General features: G+C 39.3%; 1 protein-coding gene across 2 annotated transcripts in view; it reads left to right on the top strand.

Annotated features, from left to right (window-relative positions):
• Positions 1-15,920, top strand: part of crybg2 (crystallin beta-gamma domain containing 2) — a 48,586-nt gene that overhangs the window by 20,587 nt on the left and 12,079 nt on the right. The window contains exons 5-7 of one of the 2 annotated variants that reach the window (XM_035991564.1): positions 7,867-8,249; positions 8,328-9,043; positions 9,813-10,580. In XM_035991564.1, coding sequence (XP_035847457.1) covers positions 7,867-8,249; positions 8,328-9,043; positions 9,813-10,580 — 1,867 coding nt within the window. Of the gene's footprint in view, positions 1-7,866; positions 9,044-9,812; positions 10,581-15,920 lie in introns of both variants that reach the window. The other variant, XM_031295882.2, reaches the window with a different exon arrangement.

The raw sequence follows: 15,920 nt of genomic DNA, 5'->3' as shown, positions 1-15,920 counted from the left end.
AAGTAACTCTGAGGACCCCCTAGGGGTCCTGGACCCCCTGTTGAAGATTTCTGGTTTACAGTAATAGAACACTTATAGTGATTACAAGTTCCCTGAGGCTAAGGTGAAGTCTCCAGGTTGTTCTGTCCGACCAACAGTTAAACACTCAAAGATATTCAGTTTACAATAATGTAAAACAGAGAAAAGCAGCAAATCCTGAGATTTGAGAAGCTGGAACCAGCAAATGTTTGCTTAATACAAGATACATACATGATTTTATTTTTAAATCAAATTTATTGCCAAAACATGTTTCTGCATGTCAACTTAATGATGAAACGATAATGTTTTTTGTTTTTTTTAAGCTCTTATCACAATATGGATAAATGCACTACTTCCATGTTTAACTTGATATACTACTCTATTGTTAGTGACATTAATTTAGGCCACCCACATCTGCTGGTCTTCATGAACAAACCAAGTTTTACAGCCACATTTCAAGCCTAAAATGGGTCAATGTTTGATACTGACTTTGGTAAGAGTATAACTTAAAAGTCTAATTTCCCATACACATATGGACAGTATGAATTAAGCAGTCCGTATGAACAGCATACAGAACAATTTTGGCAGTTGTTGCCTCCGCATGCTTACCAGCAATATGAACTGCCTCCATCTCCCCAGCCTCCTCCTGTACTAACATAAATATAGAATGTTGGGGTCACTTGAAGAACCTCCATCTTAGGATCTGTGAGGGGATTGAAGTTCATGCTTGCTATTTTAATTTTTCTGGGAGTATCAGAGGAGCAGAGACACACAACTCTCATTGTTGTTATCACTGCAGTAAATGTTACATGTGTTTAGATACAACTTTATCTAAACATACTCATAAAATCACAATCCATTTTCACTTCATAACATCTCCTGACACATGTAGCATTGGGTCTCATGCCAGAATATTGTCAACACATTTTTATATATATATTTTTTTTAATATTTTATAACAAAATATTAAAAGATAACGTGATGGAAAATGATTCCCTTAAAAGCATAAAAAGCAATAAATAAAATCCTTTAAATTAAAACAAAAGTCAGATTTTTACAAGCAGATCATCTCCAAACACTCAACATCTTTAACTTCAACTAAAGATTATTTTAATTATCGTTTACATCAGGGGTCTTCAACGTTTTTTAAGGCAAGGACCCCTTAACTAAAGGCCATTACAGACCAACCAGACAGCCGACCGTTGGTAGAAAAGGCAGTTGGACTGATCAGTCTCCCCGAGTTGGTCAAAAAATATTTATTTTTATATATATATATATATATATATATATATATATATATATATATTATATAACACAATAATGTTTTGGCATTGTAACAACGTTTTATCTGAAGCCTTTGATCAAGCATTTGAACTCACAAGTAAAAACAGTAATGTTTGAGGTTGTGATTTGGGCAAAGTTGCAGGACGAGCTGCAGTATTTGGGCGTGTGTTATTGTGCATAGCAATGTGCTTCCTTGATGCTACTGGTTTGTTTGGTGTGTGTTGAAAGTGTCAACAGTTGCAGTCAAAGACCACAGCTTCCTTTATTCTGTCAGATGATGGAGAAGATAGATGTCTGGGAAAGATAAGATGTTCGGAGGAATTTGGGGGACACAATGACAGGTGCAGATCAACTGTTGCTACGTTATGTAAACACAATAGGAACTTAAATTAGTGCACAACACAAAGAAAAGCTGCAGTCTGCTTCAGTCTACTCACAATACAAAGGACCTTGGTGACTTTGCATGCATCACTAGATGTATACTGTATAAATAGCTACTTTCTACAATATTTGTACTGTTGTGTAACTAGTTGCACAGGTAATGGGACACTTAAATCACTTAAATATAGCTTGTTGGTGTCCGTTTTAAATAGTATAATAAATATGACTCCTTATTTATTCCTATAAATATTATTATACTATATTATCCTTAAGTTCCAGTTTATGAGGGACCATATTCTTTTGTACTTTTTTAAATCACAAGATGGCAGCAAAGACATGTCTTTTACTTGCGTGGGAGGCTGAAAGCCAACACATAGAAATAGAAGACGGAGTAGGCTCATCAGATAGGGAAACTAAACATGTAAATCAGAATAGGAGAACCAAATGTAGGTGAGAGGTTTCCCAAGCCTTGACTTTAGATCCTTCTTTTTATTCATGCATTAAAAGGTTTCTTTCATGTGCCAAACAGTGTTCTGTTTTGGTAAAACTCAAAAGAACAAATTTTGTGGAACTATTTACTGATTGAGTCAAGGTTAAAGCTACTGGTTACGCTATAGCAAATATTGTAAGAATGAATTTAAAACAAAAAAGGGGATGTTTTAGTCCAGTAGGTTTTTTCAACAGTGTGTGCTTTTGTATGATCATTTTCATAGATGTTTTTGTTCAATGATTTGCCAACAAACTCAGGCATGCTGATGCCATTTGACAGACAAGGCATTTGGCCAGCCCCACCTGTCTTACATGATTCTTCTGTGAGTGTCATGAGGCATAACACTGGGCATCCAAACAATAAAGGTAGTGAAACTGATATTTCCATGTCCTAGCTTTAGAATTAGATCCAGCAATTTGCTTTCATTGGTGTTTCTTTTCTTTCTTTACCCAAATCAGAGAGAGACTCAATACTTTGGAGAACTTTCTGCTAGGATAAGACCTGAAGCCAGTTGAGCTCCTTGTAGGTCTTTAGTCAAAACACTGCCACTGAGCTTTGTCATTTGTTTTCCTTTCATGTGTAACAGCTTACTTGAAACACGAGTGGAATGACAAACTCGTGGAGAATTTCTATTGTTGCAAATCACCTGACAGAAGTCTACTTCTTCACACACGGCTTGAACCTGTCTGAGTCACTTCTGTAGAGGTTCAGCCTATGCATTTCTTTGACACCATTCAACACTTGTTTCTAATCAACAGAAATATTCCAATCATTCATTTTCCATTGTCTCACTCCGGACTCAGTTTCAGTTACAGTTCTTTATTTATCATATGCACAACCATTGCAGAGGAGTAGATGTTGGCAATGGAAATCTTAAGTATCAGGCACCCTCCAACAATGCTAATTAAATATGTATAAAATAAATAAGTAAATACAAAATGAGAATCTAAACATAAAATAGTGCAGATTAAATTAAAAGATAAATATAACATTTTTTTTTTTTAAAAGTAATAGAAATTAGACTGTAATTGCAAATGAATGTAAACAGGAATGTAGTAAATGTATACAGTATGCATAATGATAGGTATAAATATACATCTATAAACAGTGTGTAGACAGTTGTACAACAGTAAGTAAAAGTATTTAAAGGTAAAGTGTCAAATATAGTGTTAAAGTGTCAAAAGAGCGACCTCGGCAGGAGGTCCACCTTTGACCACCTTTCAGAGAACTATAGACCCTAATTCTCACTGAATGAATATAAATGTATGCTGTATCTATTTTAACTAATGTCAGGTAAAAACAGACGAACAAAATATAAAAATGTATGCATCAAACCCAGAGATATCGTCCTTTTTATTCCATGCATTCTTCTTCCTTCACAAAGCTGCTGCCTTCATTATCCACAATGTAGTCTCGCATTGCCAGACCTAGCTCCACAGCGCTGCGGAGGAGGGTCTGGCTAGTCCACACAGCATTCCGGGATGGGAGAAATACGTGCTCTGGTTTATTGGCATTTCTTTAAACCAATCACAATTGTCTTGGCATTTCTTTAAACCAATCACAATCATCTTGGGCGGTGCTAAGTGCCGGACGGAGCCACTCTGCCGCTGAAAAATAGCCTCGGGAAGGAACTTGTTTTGGTGGAACATATGTATGTTCAAAAGTTGTTTGAACATACATATTGTACAATAATATACAGTTGTTTTAGTCAAGAAAACAGGTAGTCTAGCTAGCTGTCTGGATTTACCCTGCAGAGATCTGAGGAGCAGTTAACCATAGTCCTCATAAATCGACCAGAGTTTAAAATTCCAACACAAAGAAAGCGGAAGGTAACCGAAAAGAGTGAAATCCGGCTGAATTTTCGGCGGCACCAGAGCAATCCCGGACGTGGAACGTTGTGGATATAGACTATCCACAATGCAATTCGAGTGCCATCAGTTTGGAGAATCGGGTGCCTTATGCCAGTAGTGGCTAATGTTAGACTTGAGCAGCTAGCCCAAAGCAGAGATCAGGACGGGGCAATAGAAGTCCTCACAACCCCAGATTTCTTTATTTTAAAACTTAAAAGTTAACTTAAAAATCTCCCTCTAGAGCAACAAAAGGTTTTATACAACTTTTCACCTGTGTAACAGTGCTTCCACAGGACCTGTACACAGACTTTGATGTGTGAAAACAGTGGAGTTCCCCTTTAATGTTAAACCTATATGTCTGGACAGGGCGTTCATTGCTAATGCTTCAAGGTGTAAAGAGAATGTTTAACAAGGAGTCACGCTAAATAGATTAAACACAGGGCAGTGGATTAATCATGGTTGCAGTTACCTTTAACACAGTGATTAGTGATTGTGTAAACTACACTTGAACCCTTCTCCTTGAGCTCAATAAAGCTCTGTTTGACAGCCAGACCGATGGTAGAAATCCAAACGAAAGATTTGGATTTTTTTTCGAAAGAGTAAAATATCCTAAGCATCCAGCTGGATTTTTGCTATGCACGTTTGTCATTCTCTGACTAAGATGGCTTGACAGGGGATATTTAAAACAAAAGGAATGTTTTTTTAACTATTGTTTGGCATGTTATGCTTGGTGTAAAATGTGGATGGTGACTACATTCCAACATATTCTTTCACCTATGGGGGAAATAAACAGAGTATTTTTAGGATGTTAATCAGTATGGAGAGAAGAGTATTTGCTGTTAGAGAGAGTTCAACATTTACTAAGAAATTACATGGAGATGCAGATGTTGTTATCTGATATTCTCAGAGCTGCATAACCAGGTGAGGCAGAGAGCTGAAATTATACCATGCTCATAAATAACAGTATAAGACGTTTTACTTTCATGTACAACGCTCACATTTCCCCAAGTGTCGCTCCGTGTACTAGTACATAAGGACTTGTAGGTCCTCTTTGAGGCTGGTACATGTTCTATCACATTGTGTGCATGTATTGGGATTTACAGGTGTGTCTGTATAGGTTACTGTAGGGATGAACCAAATCCGACTTTTTCCATCCTGATACCGATACCTGGGCTTTAGGTATTGGCCGATTTTTAATACCGATCCAATACCAGTGTTTAATAAATAAGCTGTATGCCTCACTATGTGGAAGTGACTGGGATCATTCTTTTATGTGTAAGGCAACATCAGACTTGACTTAAATATTGCTTTCCTAACTTTGTAAAACAAAATGTAACAAATAAATACATAGATAATATACATTTATTGAATTATTTATTGTTAAAATAATAAATCGTGTACCAAGAGGGCGTGATCAAGGGGCGTGATGAAAGTCCTGTTTTTCTTGTCCCGCTTACTTTTAATATTTCAGATTTGCAACTTGTATATTAACACACAAAAAAATTCTGTTAGTAAAGCACAGTTGTCTTTATAGTGTATCATAAAGTATAAGGTATTTATAATTAGATATTGTTAGACGATAAATGCAGGGATTAAAGAGCATATACTGTGATATAACTGCTATAGGCTGCGAAATTGCATATATTTACTTCATTGTGTCCCCCGCACTTCTGACAACCAAACCTTTGTGGGTGATCTTTGTGGTTTACAAGAATAAATAATATCTGCTAGTGTAATTTCTAGATTTTTATTTTAGATGAGAGATCAGCAATCAAGAGTAGCTGCCTTCTGGTGAAAAATATCTAATTAACTGTATAGGTAACATTTGTTATGTGATCCAGTGTTGTCTTTTGTGATACCAGGAAAAATTAACCACTGTGTTAATTTTATCACACCGTCTCTATCAACGCTGAATGATCTCTATGACCTTTAGCCTGGATCTGCAGAACCAACACAGATACAGAGAGTGACTCATTCTATGTGGTCAGTGTGTGCAGATGAGTCTTTTCAGGGCCACCGATACTCACTGTATCTGATTTTCAATGCACAATCTCTTGGAAAAAACCTTGCCATTTTTCATGTAAAACAACCATTTATTTTTTTTAATTTGTATTAAATATTTTAACTCAAAAAGCATTCTGATTAGATGTTGTCCTCTTGTTTTTTACAATGTTAAAATGCATATGTGGCAAGAGAATAAAGACATACCTGTCTAGTTGCGACCTTTTGAAAGTAGTAGCTGATGCTGTTAAGTAACTCACTGAGGCAATTATATTCTCATGACCTTTTGAATAATCCACATAGGGCATCATATTCATGTGTGTCACCTGTTTGATGACAGTGAGTCAAGATGTGTCTTTGATGTATTTGTGTAGTTTCACAACCTTTTCACCTTTTACTGTTAGTCTCCCACGCAGTCTGTGAGAACAACACAAAACCTTTTGCCATTTACGTGCACCAAGTTTATAATCGTACCGCTCCCTGAAACTTTCCTGCGAAGCAGAGAGCAGAGTTCCAATGATGTGTTAAAGGCCAAATGATTCACTGATGGAGGATCAACTCAGGATTACTGCTTGGCATATGACAGCTTCTTGACATTCAATTTAATGCATTTTTTGGTTTGGTAAACAATGCTGATGGTGATGATTACATTTTTATGATTGTTTTGTTCATGCAAATATGCCCAGCGTAGATGGCTTTTCAAGAGTCCACAAATTAGGAGAAACCAGATCCTGATTTCAAGAATAGAGAACACTTCTCATGAGCAGAACAATTGTCATAACGTACACACTCAGATTTTAAGGCTTTAATGTCTACAATAAAATGAATAGATTCCTGCTTGGCTTTGGTCCAGGCTTTCAAGAAAAGGTTTGCAGATGTAAAAACATACAGGAACAAGTTTTCATTATCTGTACAACAGAATATTTCAAAAACACTACCTACTACAATGCCCATAATTCAACTCTCATCATCAGATTTTTTTTTCAGTTTGCAAAGCTTCCTCCAGAACCACAGAAGCCAAAATGCAACTGTTTTCAAGGGTTTTAACATGATTATCATGGTGTTTATATATGTTTTATAATTAGGCCTCTATCACACACACACACACACACACACACACACACACACACACACACACAGCTATGTTGCAGCTTGGTTTCTGGATGCTCTTATCTGATGTAACTGCTAGTTAGTGCTTCCATTTTGAAGTGTGACTAGCTTTCATTTCATTTAATGTTTATTTAATAGGGACAAGTACAGTATGCATTGAGAATGGCACAACAACTAACCAATGTGATGTATCACAGCATTCAATTATGGCCTATTTCCAATGCCCTTCCCTAGAAGGGCCTTTAAAATAACAAAAAAAACTTGCTCGGCAAGTGTGTGTGAGACTTGCACAGGAGAAGAAAACAGAGTGCATTGCTGAAGTATTTGCTTAGCACAGTTATTATATGTAAATGTAGTGTTGACTATGTAACCCTGAATTGTGAGCTGACAGTGTTTTGTTTATGTGCACACAATCCTCCCAGCACAAACAATTTGTAGGTTTTAGAGTCGAGTGAATCCAGCTGCAACTTTTGCTTCATTTATTTTCTTCACTTTGTTGTTTCAAACTCAAATTCTTTCAACCATTATGTCAAAAACTCAGATAAGAAATGAGTCAATCAGCTGTTGCAATATACAAAATTTGATAGTCCAGATATTCAACGTTGCTTTTTATAATTTGCATTGTTGGCATTACATGACTACCACACCCTGAAAGCACTGCAGTACTTTAGACTCTCACTCACTGTTTATTCTGTTTTTGTCATCTTTGCCTGTTTTGTTGTATTTATCCAGGTCCCTGACAGAGTCAAGGACGCCCACATCAGCTTCAGAAGTCTTTGCTTTAGAAAACCAGCCGCCTAAAGCCGACAAGGAATCGGTTGACAAAATGAATTCAGGCTACAGCAGCCTGAGCACCAAACTGTCCATAAAGAACTTGCCTCCCCCTAAGGACGATGAATCCAAATATCGTTTCCATAAATTATCTCTGATCACTGAGGCCAATACAACTGAGGACAGCCAGGATACAGTGGACTTCAGTGAAACGAGCACAGCTGTCACTGAATCAAATGGATCAGATATCGACTCAGATTACAAATGGAGGAATAGATTTGAGGGTGTTTCTCATTATAAACCATACAAAACGGAGGGCTCCTACTCCGGTACCACCTCCTCCTCCTCCTCCTCCTCCTCTGCTCTACCCGGAGCATCAGCATACGAACACCTCAGCAATGCCTCCTCCTCCTCCTCCTCCCCCTTTTCAGAGGAACACATTACCCTTGGCAGCAGGCTGAGTGACAGGACCAAATGTTATCTGAGCTATGAGAGCGAGCCAGCGGGAGCACCAAGAGATGAGTGGAGGAGGAGTTTGGTGGAGCAGGAGGAGCCCACTGCACCTGCAGGTGAAAGACAGGGGCAGAGAGAGGGAGAGGGAGAGTCAGAGAGGATAAAGTCGCACTGGGACACACAGCTCCCTGTGTCCAGCTTCTCTTCGGCTCAACAAACCAGCCACGACGTCATCGACGGTGTCAAAGAAGGAGACGACAGCGACTCAGATAGTTTTACTGGGGTGTTCAAGGCCACACTCGTGGAGTTGGTCTCCGAACCTGCAGCTCCCCCCTGCACTCCCCCTGCCTCCCCCGACGAAGACTCCTCCAACCAGTTCGACATGGATAACCTGGTGGATACCCTGAAGAGCATGGGACCTTCCCTGAGGCCAAGGAACATGGGCCTACGCGGGCCTCCTCCGGTCCTTGTTTCCTCCCTGCCACCTATTGTCGAGGATGCTCCCATCACTGTCACCCCTGACATCCCTGCCTCCCTCACCAGTACCACAAAAAAGATGAAAGCAACAGGCAACCCTCCCGAGTCCCTCACTGGACCGTACACTCTGCCTGCTGACCTGGGACTGAAGAGAAATTCCCAAAGAGACACTCGTTCACCACTGGAAATGATGAAGCTTAGCCAGCAGGTAGAGTGCATTCAGATACAAGTTCAGTAAACTGTCTTTGCTTAGTGAAAACCTTCATAGTATCTCCAAAATGCATTACAAATTAGGGTTACATTATTTTCACAAAACACCCGAAAAGTGTTATTTTCACCTGTGAAAAATCTATATGTAGGCTCAGGCCATAAATATATTATTTTCTATTATTATTATTCTAATAAGTCAGATTTTTCTGGTTGTTTAAGTTTTGATAGCTCTTTTAAATATTCAGCCAAATTTGGTTTATTAGCTAAGTAACGGGACAGAATGCGTTTTTTAATGTGCATGCTTAAGTTGCGCATGAAAAAAGAGGTGCAAATGCCGGAAATATAAAAAAAAAGTTGAAATGTTGAAAACTAATTTTATGCTTGGCTGAGGTGGAAAATTTGGTGTATCGATACAAAGAGAATTCAACAAGTGGCAATGGAAACGGACTTAGCAAATTAATCATGACGTATATGTAGCATGTGACTTAAACGTACACTGAGACTTCCACTGAACTGAAACTTTCAAAATGTGCTATACTGGTATGAAACTTGGCTACTGATTGTGAAAAGAGATGTTAATGATAACACTTTTTAATCCAGTTTTTTTATTTTTTATTTTAAATCTGTCAGCCCCACAAACAGAATTCCATTCACCTCCATTGTATTGTTGTGAAGGAAGAAATCTCAGAGACAAAAATCTGTGTATATGTTTGTTTGTTTTTGTAACTTGGGTGAATCCTTTAACTTATTGCTTCACTCACTTGCAGGACCAGCAGCAGCCTGGAACAAGAGGCCTGAACTTGCCCCTGAGAGCATCTGCTACCAACAGTTTAGTAATGACAAAGTCGTCTGACTCTTCTCCAGAGGAATTAAAATCCCCAGTGATGAATGGAAACGGACTACTTATTACTTCTCGTCTGGACAACAGTTACATCTTTGGAAGCCACAGGTCAGCATCCATAGATCAGACTTTAGAAAATGGAAAGGCCCATCGCCCACTCTTCCACACCAGCTCGCTATCTGAAACAGGGCCTTCAAGCGATCGCATGAGTCTGGGGCCAAAGGAGCTTGGTGAACAGGGCACTGGAACAGAACCAGCAGGGTCCCGCTTTGAGCGCATCTCCTTCCTTTTGAACTCCTCATCCACCTCATCGGGCTCCTTGACCGGTGCTGAAGACCCCAACGCTCGTATTAGTCGGCCTTCACTGCCGGGGATTGGCTCGCCGCCTTCCAGCAACAGTCCTGCACGCCTTCTCAGCCCCACCGGCTCAATTGACCTCCAGTGGCCGTTCACCACCACAGACTTACCCTCATCAATGTTTGGCCAGACACAGGGGATTGGAATGGGGACGGGTGTAGGTACTGGGGCACTAGGCACTCCCATCCTGCAGAGGAGCTTCAGTGGAGAGGGCACTGTGGGGATCCAGCAGACTTCATTGTTCAACAGTATTAATGGAGGGTCCCAGTTTCAGAGCCAAGAACTTGAGTCTGAGAGGAATTTAGTATCGAAATACAGGGCCTTTCCTGATGCTTATGTAAGTATTACTAATATTGTTTATGTAGTCTATTATTACTAAGTATTATTATTGTTGCTTGAATGACATTTAAATATATAACACATCAGGCGAGAAATGTCTCAATCAGATAAAGTTACATGAATTGCACAAGTATGATGTTGCCAAGGAAAGTGGGAATTTTTGAACTTATATAAATAATATATACAAGCAGGCCTCAGTTCAGGGAAGAGATGTGCACACAGTGTATAAATAATGCATTATTTCTGCTCTCCAAGGCAAAGGTAATTGGAAGAATGCAGTAAAAAAAGAGGCAGTTTTCTTGTTATTTCACACTTTGTTTAACAAAAGAGAAGTCCAACATTTGCACGTCAGTTTAAAGTTTTGTGAGGCTTGAAATGGTAGCTACGTCTATGGTAACAACATAAGAAACAGAAGATCCTCTACACATATTTCTGCCTTTGTGCAATATCCATGTTTACTTATTCTGTTGGCAGCCTCGCTGTCAGATCTATTCTCCTCACTGTTGTAAAAAAAGACATAACAGGTCAGGTTACAATAAGTAAGAGAGAAGACTTCATATGTGGTTTGTTGTGCATACAAGAAAGCTCCCTCTTTATGAAGTCTGTGGGATCCAAACCCACCATTCAGGTACAGGCTCTCCATTCTGAGCATCTCAAAAACACAGAAAAAGGGTGTGTATCCAGTGTTGCACTTGTTATCACATGCACACATTCATATCAAGGACTTAACTGATTAGGACATGTCTTAAAATGATTTCTATTGGCATGAGAGAACATCTTCTCACACATGCACTTACGGTGGTGCGCACACACTCTCTCTCTCCTTTACAAACAGCTTTTTTTTCAAATTAAATGTGCATCACAATGCCACTTTAAGTTGTTCTTCCCATTTCACACCTCAGCAAAGAAACCACAAAATGTCACACTTAACCATTATATATTCTGAGTGCAGGCAGTTAGGAAACACAGACACCATAGAACTGACCCCTGAGGGAAGATTGTGATGTAGTGACAAGCAGTAATACCAGCCTTACATTGTACTTTTTTAATGATGCAGTTCTCTGCAATATATCATTTGTTGATTGTTTTCGCCTCCATGCATAACACATGTTAGTGGTGTTATTTGCATGCAAAGAAGTGTCAGCTAGATTCTAGAGGTGTAACTACTCATTATTCTACAGCTGTCCAGTGTAGTTTTAGTACAAATGTTTGCACAGGATGTTTGTTCATGTTCAAACAATAATTCAGTAGTATGGCTCCAGCAGCTCTTTTTTCCAGGCCAAAGCATGCAGCCTGACATCTCATATTACTGACTGAGCCATTTGGTTACACTTTTTAAGACAGGGGGAGTTGTCACTGTCCTCTATGTCGTCACACTTGTTTTACAAACACAGAAAGTTGCATTCCTGTCCATGATTACTACTACAGAAGCAGTGTGTGTGTGTGTGTGTGTGTGTGTGTGTGTGTGTGTGTGTGTGTGTGGGGGGGGGGGGACAGGGATGTATTTTACAGCTTCATCCTCCTTTGCTCCTGTCAACTACCTCAGGGAGAGAGAGAATTTGGAACACATATTAATGACTTTAAAGGAATTTTAAACACGCTGCAGGACTAATGTACGTATCTCTTTTTGTCAAAGCTTTAATAAGAATACATGCTGTAAGCTCCTCCGTGCATTTAAACCATCAGAGACACTTTCTCAGCTGGTGGGTGTGAAGCCTATCGATCATTATGTCCTTGCAGAAGACTTTTTGCTTCTCTCTGTCTCTACTGCGCTCCCCACCCATTCTAGATACCTGTCTGTTCCTGCAGAGACACTGCCACACCTTGCCTTTTGTAGTCATCCTCCTATTTCTCTGCTTGTTTTCTTGACATTTGATGAAGTGGAGTTGACAGCGAGAGATTTGAAGGTTGCAGGGTGAGAGACGATGGCAGCTCTGTTCCCTTCTATGAGTTTTTGTTTGCTTTGTTAATCAGTTATACGTAGCACATGTTCATGCTTTTTTTTTATAATATGACACATGCGTCCTCAGCATTATGTCAAGTTAGTTAGTAAATGCTTTATTGTTGACAGAGTTGAAGGTTTAAAATTGCTTAAGTCACAAAGGCATGTTCAAAAATGTGCCTAACTCATTTATTCCTCTTATGTTACATAATTGATAGACACTGTTATTAGTATGTCAATAGTCATCTATTGTCATAACAATTTTTAATTAAATTATTAATAAATATCATATTTAGTATTTGGTATAGTTTATATATATATACACCTGTGTGTGTGTGTGTGTGTGTGTGTGTGTGTGTGTGTGTGTGTGTATATATATGTATATATATATATATATATATATATATATATATCATTCAATTGAATGGGTAAGCATGACCAAACGTTTGACTGGTACTGTATGTGATTTGCTGAAACTGCACATTCCATGTGGTAACCAATTTTATGGGAGAGTAGATCGTGTGCCCAGGATGCTGGGAGGGAAGGGAGTGGAAGGGGAAAAGTGTCTGTTGGAGTTTGTTTCAATTGGGCATCAAGGCAGCAGTAAACCTTCACTCCCCATGAATGATGCAGTTGTTTGACCTTGTTTTCAGCTGTATAGGGAAGGCAAGGAGTGAAGTTAAGAAGGGAAGTATATACAGAAAACATACACAGACTTATACCTGCAGCGATGTAAAGCATTGACAGCACTGGGGCTGAATGATTTATTGTTTTTTATATCAAAATCGCTGCTATCGCCTTAACAAGCTGTAGCAAGTGAACATTTAATTAAGTTAAATGTAATGACACGTTTGAATGTCATGATTACATTTGAATATTATTATTTTAATAAATGCAAAATGCAAAGCACAGAAGCATTATTTTATTTGATTATATTCATGTATAGACACAGTATTTGTGTTTACAGTATGTTTGGTACGAAACATGTTTTATTGACTACCAATACAGGCCTGGAGGTTAATTTATAGATCACAATTTAAATTGCAATTGCTATATTGGTCAGAAATATTGCGATGTTTTCCTCGAATCATTCAGCCCGAACTTAGTAGGGGTTCAGTCAGGTTGGCCTCTAGGGCTGGGTATCGTTCAAAAATATTTGATACCGGTACCGATACCAATACCAATACCATGACTTTGATACCGGTTCCTAAACAATTCTTTTTTTTCGATACCAATTTTATGAAACAAAAAGAAATTAAAACATTACACATTACAGCACAAGTCTTTTATTTTTAATTTTCAGCTCCTTCTACGTAAGCCCTGTCTCTGTGTGTAACGTAGAGTTGTCCCTGAGTGTCTCTACAAAGTGTAACATTAAATAGCCAATCAACAGCATTATTAGATCATGGATGCTGCATGCTTATTGGCTCACTGACAATGATGAGATTTACTCCTTAGGTATTGAAATTGTGTATTGAATGACAAGGCATTTTTCGAATCCTCGATACTTTAGAGGCAATTCGGTCAGTGCCTAATATGTATTGAATTCAGTACCCAGCCGTATTGGCCTCTTGCAATGGTGCTCAGGTGAAATGAGAAATACAGTCTTAATGTTTTACGCCTGCACTGTCCTGTAAATTACCGGTAAGGGAATCCTGTGAGACTCAAGTGTCTCAGTCGGACCAGTTATGATATGTCATTACTCCTCCAATTCAATTCAATTTTATTTATAGTATCAAATCATAACAAGAGTTATCTCGAGACACTTTACAGATAGAGTAGGTGTAGACCACACTCTGTAGTTTACGAAGCCCCAACGATTACAGTGGTTGTCTCAAGAGCAAGCATTAGCAGTAGCTATTGCGACAGTGGCGAGGATTTTTTGTTAGGAAGAAACCTCGGACAGACCCAGACTCTTGGAAGGCGGTGTCTGACGGCACTGGTTGGGGGTGTGATGAATGGTGGCAATAATAGTCATAATAAAGATAGTGGAACAGTGGCCACAATGGTAGTCGTAGTAGTTCATGTCATAGTAGGGCACAGCAGGGTGTTATGGGGTGTAGTGTGGCAAAGCAGCCTGGGTGGACGCGGTTGGACGCAGCAGGATGCAGTCGGACACTGCGAGGAATCGCAGAGCGTAGCAGGGTGTAGTAGGTCCATAGCGACAGCTGCACTCAAGACCTCGGTCTAGGTGCCACCCTATTCCAAGGCGATATTCTGGGTGAAGAAGAAACATAGGGACTCCGGGGAGAAAACTCCCCAGAGCTAGGTTAGTAACAAGCATTTCTGGGACTAAGATGCACACAAAAGGAGACAAGGGAAAAGAGAGAAGAGAGAGCAGCTCATTGTGGGAACTTCCCCAGCAGCAGTCTAGAGTTATAATAGCATAACTAAGAGAGGCAGGCTAAAGAGAGGGGCCGGACTGGGCTCGTACTCTCCCCTGCCGGAACGGGCTGTACTTCCTGCCTCCCTCTACTCTACTCTACTACGCTGCAACTCCTCATTCCCTAACTATAAGCTTCATCAAGGATGATGGTTTTCAGTTTATTCTTAAATATGGTGACAGTGTCTGCCCCCCAAACCCAAATTGGGAGCTGGTTCCACAGGAGAGGAGCCTGGTAGCTGAAGGCTCTGGCTCCCATTCTACATTTTGTCACTCACATGTTTAGATCATGTTTTTCTGCCCAAAGGCATCAACATACAGTCACATGTTACTATGAAAGACCAGACAAATGGAAATGTTGACTTTGAGTCTTGGTTGATTATGCAATAGCAGCATGTCTTATAACAACATAACAACAACACTTGACAGCATGAATACTCCAAGTACAAACAAACAAATGCACTTTTTTGGCCAATATAGCCATTTTACTCTTTGCTTTGGTGAAACACACATTTCTCAAGTGGAGCCAATATATTTTTCTGTGAAAAAAGAGATGTACATCTATTAAATGCTAAAGCTTCTTGACTCAAAATGCAGAACAATTGCAGGGAATTGACAAAGCGTTTTTTATTTGGCTCTGTGGTGGAACACTTGTTATTGTATGGTATGTCTGTTAACAATAATGAGTCACTCTTATTTACGAGGTCAATGCTGAAAAGGCACCATTCACCCCCTCAGCTTGCTTTCACTGAAAATGTAAAAGGTGTTCTGTTGCACTTTAGAAAAGTCCAAATGCTATTGTGTCCTATACGATTAGATAAATTTGATTGAGATGGTTATTTTTCATCGTCATTAAAAAAATTCAATGTAAATTAGGGCAAGGTCTGACACAAATGAGGACAGGTGAAATAAGAGCTTCTGTGGGAGGCCCTCTTTGCTAGGTAACACGATCCAGATGATAGCCTGTTTCCTACAGAGCTTACAGAGAGTAGAGGCCAAGTGTTACCTGGGAC

This window comes from Sander lucioperca, chromosome 14 (assembly GCF_008315115.2).
Source record: "Sander lucioperca isolate FBNREF2018 chromosome 14, SLUC_FBN_1.2, whole genome shotgun sequence".
Taxonomy (NCBI): Eukaryota; Metazoa; Chordata; class Actinopteri; order Perciformes; family Percidae; genus Sander; species Sander lucioperca.
Note: the sequence above shows the minus strand (reverse complement) of the source record. Positions and strands in the feature narration are given on the sequence as shown.